At 41.8% G+C, this 16,971-nt stretch overlaps 1 protein-coding gene across 3 annotated transcripts in view; it reads right to left on the bottom strand.

The window, feature by feature from the left end:
• LOC102942767 (prolyl endopeptidase) overlaps window positions 1-16,971 on the bottom strand; it is a 165,950-nt gene that overhangs the window by 130,148 nt on the left and 18,831 nt on the right. For all 3 annotated transcript variants that reach the window (XM_037894552.2, XM_037894553.2, XM_037894554.2), the window contains exons 3-6: window positions 15,892-16,025; window positions 10,971-11,101; window positions 5,387-5,596; window positions 3,920-4,041 (exon numbers count right to left, since the gene is read on the bottom strand). In XM_037894552.2, coding sequence (XP_037750480.1) covers window positions 3,920-4,041; window positions 5,387-5,596; window positions 10,971-11,101; window positions 15,892-16,025 — 597 coding nt within the window. The remainder of the gene's footprint in view (window positions 1-3,919; window positions 4,042-5,386; window positions 5,597-10,970; window positions 11,102-15,891; window positions 16,026-16,971) is intronic.

A 16,971-nucleotide genomic window follows, 5' to 3' on the forward strand; every position in this document is an offset into this window, starting at 1 on the left:
CAGCAACAGCATGATGAAGCAATTCCCATAGACTGGCACAGGAAGAAATTCGTATAAAAATGGACTCTAGAAAGTGAGAACTTTGGGGTCTGATTCTGCAAACCAACTTCCAGGAGCATCAGATGAGCATCTGACAAGGCCCTGCTCCCTCCTCATGTCCAGGCCACCTGGCCAGTGGCTTGGCATGAGCAACTCTAAGGCTGGTAACTATGATAACAACCTTGCAGAACGTGTGTGTGTGTGTGCGCGCGTGTGTGTATATATAAATATGAAATTGAATGGAATGTTATAGCTATAACTAACTGCTTACTATGATTCTTTCTGTATTCACAATAAATCTGGCATTTTACCTTTTCCCCTTTAATAAGATCCTGCTGGTTTTTATTTTATTGGTATAACATGTGAAAGAAGCTTATTGGAACACGTCTGAGGGTGAGATTTTATTTGTAATCAGTTTCCTACTGTATTAGGCTTAGACTTGCGTGGTTTTGTTTTATTTTGCTTGGTAATTTACTTTGTTCTGTCTGTTATTACTTGGAACCACTTAAATCCTACTTTTTATACTTCATAAAATCACTTTTTGCTTATTAATTAACCCAGTGCAAGTAATTAATACCTGGGGGAGCAAACAGCTGTGCATCTCTCGCTCTATCAGTGTTATAGAGGGACAACAATTTATGAGTTTACCCTGTATAAGCTTTATACAGAGTAAAACAGATTTATTTGAGGTTTGGATCGCATTGGGAACTGGGCATCTGAGTGCTAGAGACATGACCACTTCTTAAGCTGTTTTCAGTTAAGTCTGTAGCTTTGGGGGGACATGATTCAGACCTGGCCCTGTGTTTGCAGCAGGCTAGCATGTCTGGGTCAACAAGACAGGGCACTGAAGCCCCAAGCTGGCAGGGAAAACGGGCTCAGAGGTAGTCTCAGCACATCAGGTGGCAGTCCCAAGGGGGTCTCTGTGACCCAAGCAGTCATAATCCCACTAAAAGGTTGCTTTTAAAACTTTGCCAACTGTTTGGACTGATTTTCCGTGTCTGCCATCTGTCTCATGCTGAATTGTTTTGGAAAATTTCAGTCAAAATTGTTCAGCTGTTTTAGAGGAGACTGGGGGGTGGAAGGACAGGGAAGTGTTTTGCTATGCTTTGGAGTAGGAACTTGAAATTTGGCAGGGGTGGCCTTTGTGCCAGGGATATGCTTTCTTCCACCTTTTTTTTTTTTTTTTTAAAGTTAGACTTTATACATACTCATCAGAGACTCCACTCCTGGGATAAGCAGGACTTTTCCCCACACTTTCAGCTCTGGGCTACTGTAGGCCCTGGTGGTGCCAAGTCTGGTCACCTAAACTGAGAGCATGGGAATCTGTCTCCCCAGTGCTCTCAAATGATCTCCCCTGTTCCTGACTGGAATGCAGAAGGGGTAAGAGCTGGACTAAGGAGTGGGGAATGGAACAATGGGACTGGATGGGTAGAGAAGACTGGAACTCGTTGGGCAAGGAAACTAAGGCTACATCTACACTACAGATGGGATTGACGCTCTGAGACCAATCCACAGGCGGTTGATTTAGCGGGTCTAGTGAAGACCCGCGAAATCGACAGCAGACCGTTCTCCAGTCGATCCCTGTACTCTACCCTTAACGAGAAGAGTAAGGTAAGTCAACAGGAGAATTTCTCCCGTCAAACCCCCCGCAGCATAGACCCACGGCAACTTGACCTAAGGTAGGCTGACTTCAGCTACGTTATTCACGTAGCTGGAGTTGCGTAGCGTTGGTCAACTTATCATGGTAGCGTAGACATAGCCTGAGCCATGGAGGGAAACAGGGGCGGGGGAGGTGGGGTGGGGAAGAGGAGAAGAGAGACTGAGATAACATCCATCCACCCAGGGGCAGGAACTACTGGCTGGGCAGTAAGATAGATAAGAAACCTGAGGAGTGAAGCCTAGGACTGGCTAGGTGAGGAGAATGGGAGCTGGAGTGGCGAAGAGACAGGACTGGGACATGAACAGGTTGGAGTCAAGTTTGGGGAGCTAGAAGAAGAATCTGTGCCTATTAGACCATACTCCTCACCAGAGCATGGAATGGAACCCAAGAATCCCAAGTCTCACCACTACTCTACAGTCAGCAAGTATCTGTGAAATCCACTGGCAGTGTTCCGTCCCCCTCGGGTGTTGGTCCACATAGAGGATGACAATCTACTACTGCTATCAGTTATTCTGTTCGTTCATGTGGCTGAGGTCTGTCTAGTTGGTCTCAAGTTTCCAACCCTGCTGATGACCTATGTGAGTGTCAACATGCTGCCACATGATGGCATTTGCTTTTTCAGTGTGCCTTAAAAAATTAAAAAAGCAAACAAACAAAAAAAGCCCCCTCCACACCTCTCCCTCCACACACACAACCCAGGAAGTTACAACAGAGCTATGTTAAAAGAACATTACGATTGCAAAGTTTAAGCACTCAAAAGTTTACTTTAATTCTGGCAGTTCCTACCTATGCAACCTTAATTCAGGCACCTTCTGAATATGCATGATGATTAAGGCTACGATTTAGTCATGAAAGTCACAGAATCCGTGAACCCCACAGCTGCAGCTCCCGGCCCCCATGGGCGGCAGGGCACCCCACATCTCCCAGCCCCCATGAGCAACAGAGGACCCCCGCAGCTGCAAGTGGCACGGGTTCCCCATTGCCCCCAGCTGCTGCAGGTGGCTCTTAGCCCCACTTCAGACGGTGTGGGGATCCACAGACCCATTTTGTCAGGTTTAGTAAAAGTCACGACAGGTCATAGCTTCGTGAATTTTTCTTTTTTGTCCGTGACCTGTCTGTACTTTTACTAAAAATATCCATAACAAAATCTTAGCTTTAATTATGATAGTGTCTTTAACTTCATCACATGTAATTTTTTCCACAAAAACCTTGCCTCATTCCATGTACCATAGAATGCTGCTCACTAAGTAAGCAGCTATTCAATGTTTTGTTTTATATTTATTGTTCAGTGTGTGGCCCTCTGCTTATTTGCTTCACACTATTCAAATCCCACCTTGAAGACAACTATTAATTTCCTTGCAGGCTTTTCTAGAGTACTCATCACTATAGCATCTGAGTGCTTCACAAACATTAATCTATCTTCACAAGGCAGCTATGAGATGAAGGGTATTATTATCCCCATTTTATAGATGGGAATTGAGACATAGAGTTCAAGGTCAAAAATATCAACTAATTGTGTACCCAACTTAAGACATCTAGGTCCTGATTTTTCAGAGTATTTAGCATTATATGTTACATATACTTAATGTTCAAATCACAGATTCCATTGACTTCAGTTGCAGCTGTGAGTGCCCAGCACCTCTGCAAGACCGACCTCCGGGTCTCATGTCAGGCTCCAGACGATGAGGCAGTCACAATTAGTGATCACCTGTAAAAAGTGTGACTTACATGACATGTCCAGCATCATTCCCTGTGGCAGGGAAGGATAAAATCCAATTCTCCAGGACAGCATTCACCTGCTTTATCCCTGAAACCCTCCCTTCTTTTCCTGCAATCCTCTGCCTCATTCGCAGTGCACCTTCCAACTTCCACAACAAATGAGCCAGGGGGCCTATAGACAACGGCCTCCTTCACTACACTACCCTGTTTCATCCCCAGAGCTTGTCCAAAACTTTGTGCTGAAGGACACAGGGTCCCAAGGAAAAAAAAAAAATAGTATGTGATCATGCAATTAAAGTCTGTATAATAATGCAGATGCACTGAATGACCGAATTAAAATTGCGCAAGTAGCTTTAATAATGGCACTTCCTAACTTCTGAGCCTTTGACTTTGCAACCTTAATAATGGTCTCTCAGATTTTTTTGTTTGTAATAAATATTACAGTTTGGCTTAATCAAAGAGGCTGAACATGCATAAAGATAAATAAAGTGTGTAATTTACCTCAGCTCCACCCATCCATTTTGGCTCATCAGGAAATTCGGCACATAAAACATCTTTTGACTGGTCAGTCCCAAGGAAGTGGTAAAACAGCTTCTGATGCACATTAGTGGAGGTCTCAGTGCCTGGTATAATTCAGAATGGAATTATTTCATTTTCAAAGACAACTTTTATGTACACCGTAAACTTTTTGCAAGCTTCTCTACCTCTGTACACACTTGTGGTGAAAGGAGTTATTCAAGGATTGCAGCCTGAAACAGCCAGCAGCCATTCTTATTCCCCAAATACACACCCTTCTTACTTGTGTAGTGAGGAGCTGCACGTATGACAAATATTACTAATTTCAGGACGCATTGTTTCATGCTCCATTTTCTGGAAACCATCAGCAACTGAAAACATTATTCAAGGAGTCCAAAATATCTGAGTAGGTTTTGGCATCATGTAACATGAGATGCCATTGATAGGCATTCCATTTAATAAATTTACAGTAACTAAGTAAGATAACATTGGTATCACTAGGATATTATCAGTTAGTGTTCACATAATAATACTTGCTAAAAATCAAGAAGTGATATTTTAAGGCTTTGCATGAAGTGCTAGATGAAGCTTGTGATAGGAAAATAGGAATCCATGCCATCAGATTTTGTGTAATCAAATCAAGGTAAAAAAAGAATATTGGCCCAGTAATTTTTGGGCATGCAACATTTAGGCTGCATTTCCTGATTTTTTCTCATTAAACATTTGTTTGTTTTAAATGTTCAGGAGTGACAGACAGATGCAGTTTAGTCAGTAACTCAATCCTTACCAAATATTTCTAGATTTACTGTACAGCACTGCTACGTAATTTTTTAACTTCTGAACTAGGAGCATTATTTCAATGCAAAAAGGACAAGACAAGGTACCAAATTTGGAAGTTTGTCCAAATTATAGTTCCATAGCAGGTGAATGTGTAAAAATAAAAGACTTGCTCCCAGTATATTTACCAAAAAGTGCTTGGTACAAGATCTTCAAAAACCTCACTGTGGAAAGAAAGATGAGTAAACTGTTTAAAAAAAATACAAAACAAAAACAAAAAAAAAAACCAAAACACAAAAAAAACCAGAACAAGAGAGACAGGAAAAAACATACTTATAAAGAAAAATAATGTATATTGATTTAGACCCTGATCATTCAAAGACTTACACACCTTTCCCACTATTATCGGGGAACGCATATGTTCGTTCAGTCTTTTCAGGAATGGAGAGTGCAGTGTACAGTAGTTGTAGAAGTAGCAATCTCAGAGGGGAGTGAGGAGTATCAAGAGGTCAATCAATACTCTACACATTTCTCAACTGCCCAAGGAAATTTCCTGGGGCAAGTCACCATGGATGTGGCTAAATAGTGCTCGAGTAAAACAATTTTCTAGCCACTATTACCCCCACCTGTTGAAAAAAGGGGTTACTTTTCTCCACTGATGCGAGGCATACTTACCGTCACTTTTCCCATCTTGTTTTGGATAGCTGTTGTAGAACATGCCTTTTCCGTCATGGGTCCAAGCCATGCAACTGAATTTAACTCTTTCCAGCATATCTGGAAGCTCTTCAGGACCATCCACTTTCATAAACTTGATAGTTACCCAGTCTGAGCCACTGGAACTCAGACCGTAAGCAAAGTATTCACCATCTTCACTGAACGCATAGCCTACAGATAAAGCCAAACAAATGCCCGGGTCACTCTTTCTATTTGGCTGCACAACTTTCTAACATTTGCTACACATTAACCAAATCTGAACCAGGGAAAGTTAAAATATATGCAATAACTGTGTTCACTTAACAGAAATGTTTCTCCGGTACATTTTAGATTGCTAGTTTTTTCCTTCTTTTTTTCAAGTCTAAATAAAGGAAATGAAGGAGCATGTTACCAGTTTAAAGTTGAAAAGCATTTAAAAAAATAAAACTTTCACTTTTAAATAAATGTTTGGAGCACACTTTCTTTTGTTTTAAACTACCGAAGTAGGATGTGGCTCGCTCTGCCAGCAACTAGTAGTGAATGCACTGGCAGTACCAGTGATCTTTGGTTGCTGGTCATCTCTCACCTACTGCACATCTTTAGGTTGGAAGCGTCTTACCATCTTTCAACATGAAGTGGTGACACAAGTTATTTATACACATATGTAGTAACTAGGAGGAGTGCTGTCCAGTGGTTATCCCAAAAGATAGAGAGACAGGACTGTTAATTTCTACTCCCAGAGCTGCCACCGATGCAACTATTTAGTGTTTCTATCACTTCTAATCCATGCTTAGACTCTAAGCCTTAGCGTAAACCACGGCTGAAGTGAGGCAGCATCACACTTGACTGGTGGGCCCTGCAGTGTTCAAGTCGCTCCCTCCTAAAAACTTGTCTGTTAATTGGGAAGGGGCGCACACATCTTTAAACACTTTTTTTTCCAAATGGGGCTTTCAACATTCCCACTGTTTGACCCTATAATAAATCTATAATTTATTAGAGTCCCTACACACAGCCCTGTGTAGCTCAAAAGCTCGTCTCTTTCACCAACAGAACTTGCTCCAGTAAAAGACACTACTTCACTCAGAATATTCAAGTATTAGTTAACGACCACTGGTTGGTAGTTCGTTCTGGGGATATGAAGGGATCTTTAGTACAATCAATTGTTCCCAAACACGTGGTATTCACTTTTCTGGAGTCTCTGGAGATTCCACAAGTTCACAGCTAACTGACTGAGAGTTTAGCTTAGCATATCATCCTTTTTACACAAAGACAGACTGGCACATGACAAACGCTGAGGACAATCTACTAACAAGTATCTGAACTGTGAGCCTGTTCCTCAATTGCCTGTGGATGCTGGTGGAAAGCAGAGGGGCAGGCTTATAATTAATTAATAGGAAGTTAAAGAAGTAGAGGTGGGCTGACAAAGGACAAACTTCCTCAAAGAAAGCAATTGCCATTCCTGAGAGTCATTTCAAGTTAGACTCCGCAAAGCAACAGAAAATAGAAATATACTGGAAAAACTGTGCACCACCAGATGGACGGATTATATGACCTAATAGAATTAGTTGGAAAAGACTCGAGATTTATGTACTTCTATCTGAATCATGGGAGGAAAACAAGATTCTGCAACATCTTTCAGGAGGGCCTTAGATGGATGTTGGCCCAGGCACGGAGGGACAAATTCAGTCTGATTATAAACAAGCTCAACTCTAGCTTAGTTGAAAAATGGATTACACCAAGCCTGAATTTGGCCTGGTGTTTCCACTAGCAATATAATTACAAGTTAAAGGATTATGATTTTTTTTAAAGCCTTCCTCCACCGCTGTGCACATGCACACCACCCCTCTACCTACCTTTATAACTCATGAGGCCTTGTCTTCAATAGGAAAAAAAGTGTTAACTCACTTGAGGCAAGAACATAAGAGCTGCCATGCTGAGCCAGACTATCGTCAACTTTGCCCAGTATCCTGTCTCCCAACAGAGCTTCAGGGGGAGTATACAGAACAGGGCAATTATGGAATGATCCATCAGTCTTCCACTCCCTGCTAGTCAAAGGTTTAGGGTTGCCTGAGATCACTCACCACCTTGGCTAATAGTCACTGGGGGACTTATCCTTCATGAACATATCCAGGTCTTTTTTTAAACTAGTTATACTTTTGGCCATCATATGTCATGACAATGAGTTCCATAGGTTAGTTGTGCTTTGTGAGAGAAGGACTTTCTTGTTTGTATTAAACCTGCTGCCTCTTAATTTAATCAGGTAACTCCTGGTTTTTGTATCATGTGAAAAGGTAAATAAACAGGGTGAACAGCGAAGTGTTATTTACTTTTTCCACACCTCTTACAGTTTTATAGACCTGTATCATATCCCCCCTTAGTTGTCTCTTTTCTAAGTTGAACAGCCCTAATCTTTTTAGTCCCTGCTCATGTGGAAACCATTCCTTACCTGTGGTCATCTTTCTTGCCTTTCTCTGAACCTTTTCCAGTTCCACTGTAACGTTTTTGAGATGGGGCAACTAGAATTGGATACAGTATTCAAGGCATGGGTGCTCCATGGATTTATATATTGGCATTATGATTTTTTCATCTTAGTTTCTATCCCTTTTCTAATAGTTCTAAACGTACTGTTAGCCTTTTAGACCGCTGCAGTGCATTGAGATGATGTTTTCAGAGAACTATCCATGGTAACTCTGATCACTTTCTTGGGTGATAACAGTTAATTTAGAATCTATTATATATGAATAGTTGGGATTATTTTCGCCCCCCATGTGCATTATTTTGCACCTATGTTGAATTACATCTGACATTGTTGCCCCGTTACCCAGTTTTGTGAGATCCCTCTAACTCCTCACAGTATGCTTTGGACTTAATTATCTTGAATAATTTTGTATCATCTGCAAACTTCACCACTTCACTGTTTGTGCCCTTTTCCAGATAATTAATGAATATACTGAACAGTACTGGTCCCAGTACAGATCCTTGGAGGACTGCACTGTTCATCCCTCTCCATTGTGAAAACTGACTATTTATTCCTACCCTTTGTTTCCTACCTTGCAACCAGTTACTGATCTACAAAAGGACCTTCACTCTTATCCCATGGCTACTAGGATATGTCTACACTGCAATTAAACACCTGCAGCTGTCCCATCTCAGCTGACTCAGGCTCGTGCTATGGGGCTGTTTAATTGCAGTGTAGTGTTCAGACTCTGGCTTGAGGACCTCGGGAGGGGAAGGGTTCCAGAGCCCAGGCCCAGGCATCTCTATACTGCAATTAAACAGCCCCATAGCCTGAGTCCCAGGAGCCTGAATCAGCTGACAAAGGCCAGTTGCCAGTGTTTAATCACAGTGTAGACATGCCCTCAGTTTCCTCAAAGGGACCTTGTCAAAGGCTTTCTGAAAATCCAAGTATACTATATCAACTGGATCACCCTTTTCCACACAGAATTATAGAAATGTAGGACTGGAAGGGACCTCAATAGATCATCTAATCCAGTCCCCTGCACTGAGATGGGACAGCTGCAGGTGTTTAATTGGAATGTAGACATATCCTAAGTAGCCATGGGATAAGACTGAACCAATGACAACTTCTCTGAGTTCAGTTTTCTAACCAGTTGTGCACTCACCTTATAGTAGGTTTCTCTAAGCTATATTTCCATAGTTTGCTTATAAGAGGGTCACATGAGACAGTATCAAAAGCCTTTTACTAAACTTGAGATATGTCACATCTATTGCTTCTCCCTTATCCACGAGGTTTGTTAAACTGACAAAGATAGATATTAGGTTGTATTCTTGTTGGCTCCCTCAAGGAATTCTAATGGATCAATGAGGCATGACTTCCCTTTACAAAAGTACTAGTGCTCAGTACTTAATTTGGGCTCACCTGCTTGTAATTGCCAGGATTGCCTCTTTTAAAAAGACAGCATTACATTCAGTACCTTCCAGTCATCTGGTACAGAGGCTGATTTCAGTGATAGTAGTTCTATAATGTTATATTTAAATTCTTTCAGAACTCTTGGGGGAATACCATCTGACCCTGGTGACTTACTACAGTTTATTGATCAATTTGTTCTAAAATTTTTCTATTGACACATCAAGTTGAACATCAGTTCAGATTTTGTCACTACCAAAGATCAGCTCTGATGTGGGTATATCCCCCACATCCTCTACAGTGAAGACGAATGCAAAGAATTCATTTAGCTTCTCTGCAATGGCCTGGTCTTCTTTGAGTGCTCCTTTACCACCTCTGTCATCCAGTGGCCCCACTCCTGTTTGGCAAGCTTCCTGCTTCTGATGTTTTGTTTTTTTTTAAAAAAAGGTTACTGTTAGTTTTGGCATCTTTAGCAAGTTCTTCTCAAATGTTTTCTTGGTATGCCTTACTAAATTTTTTTTAAATTTACTTGTCAGTGTCTATGTTCCTTCCTATTTTCCTCATTAGGATTTGACTTCCATATTTTAAAGGATGCCGTTTTGTCTCTACCATCCTCCACTGTTTAGCCACGGTGGCATTCTTTTGATCCTTCTACTGTCTTTTTTGATTTGGGGTATACATTTAGTCTGAGCCTGTTATAGTGTTTTTAAGTTGTCTCCATGTTGGTTGCAGGCATTTTACCTTTGTGACTGCTCTTTTCAATTTCCATGTAACTAGCATCCTTATTCTTGTGTAGTTCCCCTTTTTAAAAGTTAAATGTTACTGTGGTGGAGGTTTTGATATTTTCACCTCCTACAAGGATATTAAATTTAATTACATTTATGGTCACTATTGCCAAACAGTTCAGCCTACAGAGGCAGCTTGTACATTTCACATGAGTTAGTAGGTTAAGGTAAGCCCATAGCTCCCTCACACACTCTTTAACTCAACCTGCTAGCTCATGTAAAAACTACATACTGTCTGGTCTTCATTAGGATTCTGCCTCAAGTGAGAGGCATTCGTTGCTTGTTCAAGGCAGCTGGGCTGTGCATGGATGTAGCATGAGGCTGACATGACAGTGCCACAGGTACAGCGTAATTAACATACAAAAACTTTTGTAAAAGGTAGATCAGCGTCTTTAACTAGACTCTGTACTGGACAGACAGTCAGTGGAGAGGCAAAGCACTACTCTGGAGAATTCCCACTCTGCCTTGCCCAATAATTACCATTTCTGGCATAAAGCTGGACAAATACTTTGAACTGACATTTGAAAGAAGTTACGCTAGAAAGTGCTGAGGCACCTGAGTATTAGAGGTGTCCATCACACAAATGCATATGAGGATTATAAACAATCCAGAAAGCCAACAGCCTGTGCTGAGAGAGAGAGGAAAGATTACCCAAGGTTAGCAAGTGACATTAGATATTCTTTCCCCATACACATAAGAAACTAAATCATTAGGAATTATTTTAAGTAATGAGAATTCCTCGCACTCACCTTTTTATCTTTTGCTTTTTTATTTTGAGTAGATAAAACCCCTACCAGACACCACAGCTTTCCCCACAAAAACACTTACGAACATTATGTTTTGATGTAAACAAAAACCCCTAACTTTTATAGTTTTTGTAGCCTCTTTTTTAAAAATCTCCTGCCTCACTGACCTCGTAAAGCCACAGTGCCATCATCAGAAAGCTTATTTGGATCAAGAAATATTTTGGCATCAGCATCCAAGGATTCTTGCACATATAATACTCGTTGGTTCTGCAGTCCAGTATTGTAAAAGTGAAAATACCTGGAAAACACAAACTGAATAAGTAAAAAGGAACTATTTTAAATTTTCCAGCTCAGCTTTAAAAAACAAAAAAGAAAGAAAGAAGAAGAAGAGTAGGGTGTGAAAGACTGATAAGAAGCCATAAAAGAAACAGAAGCGATACAGTAGTGACATCTTTACATCCAAATGCTTCTAGAATAGAGGAATGTGGAATTCATCTAAGCCACCTTCTACCAAAAAAGCCCACACACACACACACTAACTATATACAACAGAGGATGAAGTAACTTCCACACTACAACATGACACTGAACCGTCTGACAACCTTGACATGTTAGCAAGTTAGGGAAGCTTCACAGGACTGTTTACCTTTGAAGTAGTAATACTGAGTGCAAAGGTTTTCTAAGTTTTAAAAATAATAATTCAGAATTTTCATTCTCTAAACTTTTCCCCTCATTTGCTTCCTAGAGCAAATGACTCCTTTATTTTTCCTTCCATACTGAGTACTGTAAGTAAGTTTTAAATACAAGAAACTGCATTTGAAACTGTTTCCCTGCATTTCCTTGCTAGGGTCTAGACCAGTAATAAGTGTCAGGAGATAGCTGCATGAACCAAGAGTTACAAAATTATATTAGTGGTGCTGCCCACCTGAGGAATGGGTATTAGAAGTGCGTGCTTAGAAATTAATAAATTCAACCAAGAAATTGATCTCGTCTTCGTAAATTAGCGATGATGATAGAATCTCATGTACGAGGATTCAGCAAACACTATAGATGAAGATGTGTATGCAAGTTCAGACCACGGCAAGAACTGCAAACACGATTGCATGTGGGACAGAAGACTGTCGCATCTTTGCTTTATTCAGTTCACATTTTTCACACAAGATGTTAATGCACCTTGATTCAAAGCAGTTAGCGGCGACATGACAAATCTGCCACCATCTTGCTTTGTCATGGGATGTTGCTTCCCAGTTGTCACCCTGGCACACTGAAGCATGTCTTTATATCCCTTTTTACTGGCCACCATGAGAATAGGTGCCTTGCTTTAGCTGATCACACAGTATGGCCTAGGGCAGTGGTTTTCAAACTGTGGGTCATGACCCAGTACTGGAATGTAAGGCACTGGGTCATGGTGGCTCTGGTCAACACTGCCGACCAGGCCGTTAAAAGTCCGATCGGCAGTGCTGCCCGGCTAAGGCAGACTAGTCCCTACCTGTTCTGACACTACGCTGCGCCCCAGAAGCGGCCAGAAGCAGGTCCATCTCCTAGGTGCGGGGACCACAGGGCTCCGCGTGCTGCCCCGGCTCCGCACTCCCGTTGGCCGGGAACTGGCCAGTAGGAGCTGGGGGGTCTGGTGCCTGTGGGCGAGAGCCACGGGAGCTGCTTGCACGCCTCCACCTAGGATCCAGACCTGCTCCTGGCCTCTTCCGGGACACAGTACAGTCTGCAGCACCAGGACAGGCAGGAAGCCTGCCTCTGCACCCCGGCTGCGCCGCTGACCGGGAGCCACTGGAGGCAAGTCCATACTCCAATCCTGCACCCCAATCCCCTGCCCCAGCCTTGAGCCCCTCCACCCCCCCACCCAGAGCCCCTTCCTGCAGCCCGAATCCCTCATCCCCGGTGCTACCCCAGAGCCTGCACCCCCAGTCCAGAGCCCTGACCCCCTCCTGCACCCCAAACCCTTGCACCCCTAGTCCAAAGCTCCCTCCCACACCCTGAACCCCTCATTCCTGGCCCTACTCCGTAGCCCTCACCCCCGCACCACAACCCTCTGCTCCAGCTCTGAGCCCCTCCACACCCCAAATCCCTCATCCTCAGCTCCGCTGCGTCATAAGCATCACCAATTTTCTTAAACTGGGTCGCAAGAAAAAAAGTTGGAAAACCACTAGTCTAGGGCATTCTCAAGTCAGCCATACAAACAACATAGCCAGATCAACGCAGCTGCGCTTTTATGAACATACTCTGAATGCCAGACATCCCACAACTATTAAGGAATTTGATACTGGGAATCTTGTTCCATATGTGCTGTCTTCAGTCAGTTTGCAGGGTCAAATGGTGGGACAAGTTTCCCAATGTGGCAACGATATGTTGTCCACATCTCACAACCATATAGAAGCACTGTAAGCAAGACTTGTTTTGATGCCCTTATTGTTTCACAGCCAGTGTGACAGCATTCCAAATGTAGAGCTGGCCCATTGCATTCCCAAGGCAACTTCATTATCAATTGTGGCATTTTGTGACAACATACTCCCTAAGCTGCAGAACTTCTCCAGTGACTTGAGCGGAGCACTGTTGATCTTAATAATAAGTTAGACATGTACATCCCACAGCATAGGTTGGTACAGTACTTCAGTTTTCTTTAGGCCGATTGTGAAACTATTCCAAACTAGTAAGGACCTAGCTAGGACCTGCCAAAGCTGTGTGTGTCTTCGTTTCATTGTATAGGACTCTGCAGTTTATTACTAACTCATGCCAGTGAGGTCAAGTCAAATCTACAACTTCTCGGGGGCGGGAGGGGAAGATCTCTCCATTGCTTCCAGACGTCAATGAATTCAAACAATTCGGAATCCAACAGTTATATACTATTGTGTTACTCTAGGAGCAGTGATGAAAGTAAAGCCCTGAGATTAGAAGCTACTTAGACAATGGGCTTGTAAATACCCTCAGCCAATAGAACTGACTGTTGCACAAGATTGTATGCAATGTTGTTGTAGCCATGTTGATCCCAGGATATTAGAGAGACAAAGTGGGTGAGGTAATATCTTTTAGTGGACCAACTTCTGTTGGTGAGAGAGAGAGAAGCTTTCGAGTTTACACAGGTCCTGAAGAAGAGCTCGGTATCAGCTTGAAAGCTTGTCTCTCTCACCACAGGTGCTGGCTTTCTCAGGGTCCCAAGGGTGCTCAACTCCCCTTTCCGCCCCAAGCCCCACCCCCACTGGACCTCTTCTCCCAACCCCTCACCCACACCCCATCTCTTCCCCGTCCCCTCTCCGTCCCTTCCCATCCAGCACCTCCTACATGCCGCGTAACAGTTGATCACAGTGGGCGGGAGGCACTTGGGAGGGAGGGAGGGAGCTGGCTGCCGGTGGGTGCTAAGCACCCACTGAATTTTTCCATAGCTGCTCCAGTGCTGGAGCACCCACAGAGTCGGCACCTATGTTTCTCACCAACAGAAGTTGTTTCAATAAAAAAAAAAAAAATACTACCTCACCCATGATGTTGCAAAATATGCGGTTTAGATTATGAAAGTTGAAAGGTATTTTTTAAAGTAAATTATGTGTATTTTTTCCATCTGACTGCATTTTTTTTTTTTTAAGTTAGTTTCACTTCTGTGTTGCCAGGTATTTTCACTTCCTAGTTTACTAAATTAGCATGACTGGACCACTGTTTCCCAGAAAACATTTTGTGCTTCCTGAGCTTTTTAAAGAGTATTTGTAATACCTGCTGTTTCAGAGATGCTTAGTTGCAGCTGCTATTTCTTATCTTATAGTTGAAATGACAGGATTTATGAATTTCTAGATATTATAACCATAAGAAGTTTATAGGCCTTATTTCAACTGAGTAAGATGTACATTAGAAAGCCTTTTTTAGATCGTGTAATCTCTAGATCTGGATAAATATGATTAGAAGTGGTACAACAATCAGAGTTTTTTTGTCTCTCACATGAGGTTGATCATTACTAATGGATAGTGAATACGTATTTCAGATAAGGATGCTATAGGAAGAGCTACAGCTCCTCTCCGTGGCTTTGTGTAGCAAAACCCTACTTTCTGAGTAGTCCTCATTTCCCAAACTCTGTGAAGCAGCATGGAAGGGATAGGGGAATTCCTTGCCCTGCCTACAATTCCTTGTGCCTGTGGATGGTTGCGGGAAAGCATCAAAAAAAGTATTGATTGACTGAAAAAAGGCTGAACTGAAAGATAGAAAGGGCTCTTTATAATTTTTACAAATAAATGTCCACATGGGACAAACGGACAACATTACAAACATGGCTATCACGTCCCCTCTTTGCCCTTTTTGCTGGAGAACTGCTGCATGTCTCTGTAGTGATGTCATAGGACGAGGTAACCCAAGCTGCAACTCCATCTCTGCAGTTGAGGAAAGCCCAAAAATCAGCATCCCCCTTTCTACCCTCGCCTAGTTAAAAGGAACTAAAGGTGTGATTTAAATTGGCAAATTGTCAGAAACTAGAATTTTTAAATGAGCACCCTTACGTTCCCATTCTGTTTTTTTAAATCCTTGTTAAACAGTATGACTTTCTGCTCCTCTGCTGATATTTAAGGGTCTTTGGAGCAAAAGAATATCCATAGAAAGATAATGAAAATGACTATGTAAAGTCCTGTAAATTACGCAAAGTAAACCAACCAAAAAATAGCATAATTTCCTCCAGCCCCCCAACCTTTCCAGTTTAGTAATCCTAGGTATTACTTATAACTATAATAGAAACAAAATATTCAGTCAAAAATGTGATTTTTCAAGTTGGATGTCCATTTAAATATAATGACCATACTAAGCTCTGAAAGAATTTTATCATTAAATGGCATTTGTTACCAAAGGATCTGAGGCACAGAAGGGAAAACTGTTTTGTCCATGGTCACAAAAAAAGGGCATCAGGAGAAATGGGAATAGAACTCAGGTCTCTAGGACTAGGATCCTATCTACTGGACCATACAATCACATTCTTCCCAATTTACTACATTTGATAATTTGTAAAGTGAATGGAACAGATCAAGTTAATAGTTATTTTGAATTTCCAGGGCTGAGAATTCAGCTTTATGATCTAAAAAGCACCCAACAGCTTTCTTTACATACCTTTTTCCTTTCTTGAAGTGGCAACTGTACTTGGGATAGTCATAGAGCTCAGTCATTCGTTCTTTGAATAACCCTCTGACAGGACACTGCTCAAGAAAGGGCACTGTAATCTTATTCTGGGCCTCCACAAAAGCCTGAAGGTAAAAAAAAAAATGCACATGCCGAGTCAAACATACCTATACGTCCTACAAGAAATACTATCTATCTATCTGACACAAGTAGCACAGAAAGAATTGTTCTATGTATATGATGTGTAGAGTCACCCATGAAGAGTCTCAATGCCAACCTCCAAAATATCGGGATAAAGTGACAGAAAATAAAGTATTCAAGATAAAATAGATCTCAATTTTGACTCTCAGATGCACACTTGTGTAATTAAAATTACAGCCACCAAAAACTAGATTTCCTCCCATCCCCCAAAAAGAAGCATTTAAAGAAATCTTCTCATATTTGTCCAAGAGGTTTGGGTAAAAATCAGATTATAGTGTGTATATAAATAGCGTTAGCTTCATTTGCATCACAAGAAGTATATAGAGCTACAGTACAGTGTGCCTCCGGTACTCTACAACTACTAAAACTGGAAAATTCATAAGGAAAAATAAAGAGTATTTCACCGCAATAAGAATAGTATTTATATGGCAGCGTGTGACTGGCAGACATACATAACACTTTGAGCTGTGTGAATCCATCACATCTCACAAGCTATATAGAACTGGTCTGGACAGTAAACCCAGGAAGTCCAAGGTACAAACAGGAATTGGCTTTGTTAGTTCTGAAGACAGCACTTCTTCCCTTCTCAGAATGCACTGAACCAAACCCTCATGACAGCACGCGAGATTCACACATGTGAAGAAGACTCGAATGATGCATAAAGGTACGTTCTGAGCTGGGTCTCTGTTCTTGAGAGATACATGATCAAGTCCCTGATCACTTGTGGACGTTAAAATTCAGTGTCACAAAAGAGTAGTAATGTCAACCACATCTCAAGGCCAAATTCCAACTCAATTATCTTTTGCCTATTTAAGTTCCTTCTGCGGTTTCAATTAGAAATGATATTCTTCCATTTCACATCCTAAAACT

The sequence above is a fragment of the Chelonia mydas genome, chromosome 3 (genome assembly GCF_015237465.2).
Source record: "Chelonia mydas isolate rCheMyd1 chromosome 3, rCheMyd1.pri.v2, whole genome shotgun sequence".
NCBI lineage: Eukaryota > Metazoa > Chordata > Testudines > Cheloniidae > Chelonia > Chelonia mydas.